The 2,551-nt window shown below is 41.0% G+C and overlaps 1 protein-coding gene across 1 annotated transcript; it reads right to left on the bottom strand.

The window, feature by feature from the left end:
- Window positions 1-957: 957 nt before the first annotated feature.
- LOC131597151 (uncharacterized) lies at window positions 958-1,578 on the bottom strand. The gene has a single exon (XM_058869862.1). The coding sequence runs from the start codon at window positions 1,576-1,578 to the stop codon at window positions 958-960; it is 621 nt and encodes a 206-aa protein (XP_058725845.1).
- Window positions 1,579-2,551: the final 973 nt, after the last annotated feature.

The raw sequence follows: 2,551 nt of genomic DNA on the forward strand, positions 1-2,551 counted from the left end.
ATCTTTAGGCACTTCGACTAGAATTTTGTTTTTCTATGGCCAAAGGATTTGCTTGATCATCATCGATATCCATGTGTTCAAAAGATGCGCAACAGGGAGCATTGCTGATCACTAGAGGAGGCTTTAACGCCTAGAGATCCATCACTAGTGTGATGACATCATTCCGACACTAAGCAAATTTCTCATTAGCATGAGTATGGCATACTTCCTTGAGTTTGAGAGATTCAGAGTTGAATCTCCTTTTGAACGCATCCCAAAGGGCTTCTGAGGCCGTTGGGCTCTCGTTTGTTGCACAATCAGCTTTTAGTCTTGCAATCCAACCCTGTATCTTTGTTTCAAAATTCTTAAATAATATGTCAACATCTATTGGGGTAGGTTCAGGATGTTGGGGTTCAGTGGGTTGTATTGGTTCAGGTTCAGGGGATTGTTCTGGTTCTAGTCCAAGAGATTGCTCTAGTTCAGGTTCAACGGATTTTTCTTGATGAGCTTCAGGCAATTCAGTTGATTGGGGTTCTGGAGCGAAGACTTCTGCTGTGATCAAGTGTGAGTATGTTGTATTGACTGGTGAATTTTGTGGTGATGGTGAGGATGAGATAATTTGTACTTTAGATGATAATGGAATGGAGATATTTGTGGGGAGTGAGGTGAGGTAGTTTCAGTTGGGTGTGGTTGTAAGTGTGTTATTGATTCAGGGATAACAGATGTGTTATGTATTGGAATATTAGGCATTATCATAGCTAGGGGACTGGTGATGCCAGGGATGTTCCATGAACCTTGACGCCATTCATAAGGTTTTGGGATTTGGTTTGAAAGTGTTGGTCTGATCTTAGAGGTTTCTGGATAGGCTTTTTCAACAAGAGTTGGTTGAACTTTTTCTGGTGAAGGTGTTGTCTGTGGTTTTGAAGGAATAGGAGATACTTTCTATTTTGGTGGAGGATTTGCTTGTTCTTTTGGGGGTTAAATTTGTTTTTCTATTGGGGGTGAGAGTTCTGATGTATTTTGATTTGTTGGTGTGGAAACAAGGACAGGATTTTCAGGTTGATTTTCTGGTTTAATTATTGTTTGAGTTTCATCAGATGGTACGGGTGAGGATTCCCTCTGTGTGGGATTTTGAAGGTCTGTTTCAGCTATGATTTCTGAGGTGGTTGAATTTGGAAGATGGGAAGCTGGAATTGGGGTTTCTTGTTGCTGAGTGATGGTGTTGGTTTCTTGTGATCGAGATGGTTCAGTTGGTTCTGATGTTGGTTCAAAATTATCTATGTCTGATAGCAGTTGTGTAATGTTTTGATCTTGGTGATCAGAAGTTTGTTGAGGCGAGATTGGTTCAAGTGTTTGAGATGGACAAGGTTTGGAAATTTGGTGGTCATGGGTTTCAGTAGATTGATATTCAAATGGTTCAGATGTTTCAATATTATCAGAATTAATAGCAGAGATGAAAGTAGAAGGATTACCTGAATACTTTTTCTTCTTTCTCTTCTGATCTTTGGATGCTTTGGTAGAGGTTCCTTCTTCTGCAGCCTTTCTCTTCTTGGATTTCTTCTTCCTCTGAACTTCTGGAATAGGGTCGTTTCTGCCCATAAACTAGACTGGATCGATTGGTATGCCTGCTTGCTTGTTTAGTTCTATAAAGTTAAGAATGATCTCTGGAGTGTCTCCAGCATTGAACAGGGGAAAGTCATCAATCTGAACTCTTCTTTTAGTAACGAAGCTTCTTGTATGAGGAGTAGGTGTACAGATAATTTCCCTGATGATGTGCATCTTCTTCAAATTCTTTCCACTTAGAGTTTTTCCACACGCTGGGTCTAACTCTTTGATCGATCACCATTTCTACCTAATTTCTGTCATGTATTCGGTCTAAATTTTGTCGATTCGGTAACACTTTGATCAATGTTTTATTGCTTTTGTTTAAGTATTTCATGTTTCATTATTTTTATGTTTACTTTGCATTATGTTTTAATTTAATTTATTTAGATTCTTTTGATGCCGTTTGGTTAGTTGTGTACAAATTTCAGGTTTGAACAAGTCATCTTAAGTGTCAAAGCAACTATGAAGGAGGGAGAAGCAAGAGAAAGATGAAAAATCAAGGTTCTGGGGTCTAACACGGCCGCCCGTGCTTCCAAGAACGGCCCGTGTCAGAGGAATGACACTCTCCATACAAAAACCAGGGGGACAACACGGCCGCCCGTGCTTCCACGCACGGCCCGTGCTTCTACGCACGGCCGCCCGTGCTTCCACGCACGGCCCGTGTCAGGACTGCTGGGAGCAAAAATAAAAAATAAAAGAGCAACACGGCCAGTGCTTCCAAGCACGGCCAGTGTTGCTGAGAGCGTGAAAACTTCCAATTTTAGGGATTTTTCATTAAATCTCCACCTTGAGGGCACTTTAGACATTCCATTTGGCTGAGATTTGTACCTAGACTATTTAGTTGAGTTTGAGAGAGGGATTTAGGGACTTTTGCACCATACAATAGAAAACCACAGAGGAGAGAAGATAGCTTCATCAAGGGTTTCGGAGACGGAGAGATTCAACGGTGGACACCATTGAAGATCAA

Source organism: Vicia villosa, linkage group LG4 (assembly GCF_029867415.1).
Source record: "Vicia villosa cultivar HV-30 ecotype Madison, WI linkage group LG4, Vvil1.0, whole genome shotgun sequence".
NCBI classification, from domain to species: Eukaryota; Viridiplantae; Streptophyta; class Magnoliopsida; order Fabales; family Fabaceae; genus Vicia; species Vicia villosa.

Coding starts and splice junctions, on each gene's coding strand:
- LOC131597151 (XM_058869862.1), bottom strand. CDS start 1,578: ATGGGCAGAAACGACCCTATTCCAGAAGTTCAGAGGAAGAAGAAATCC.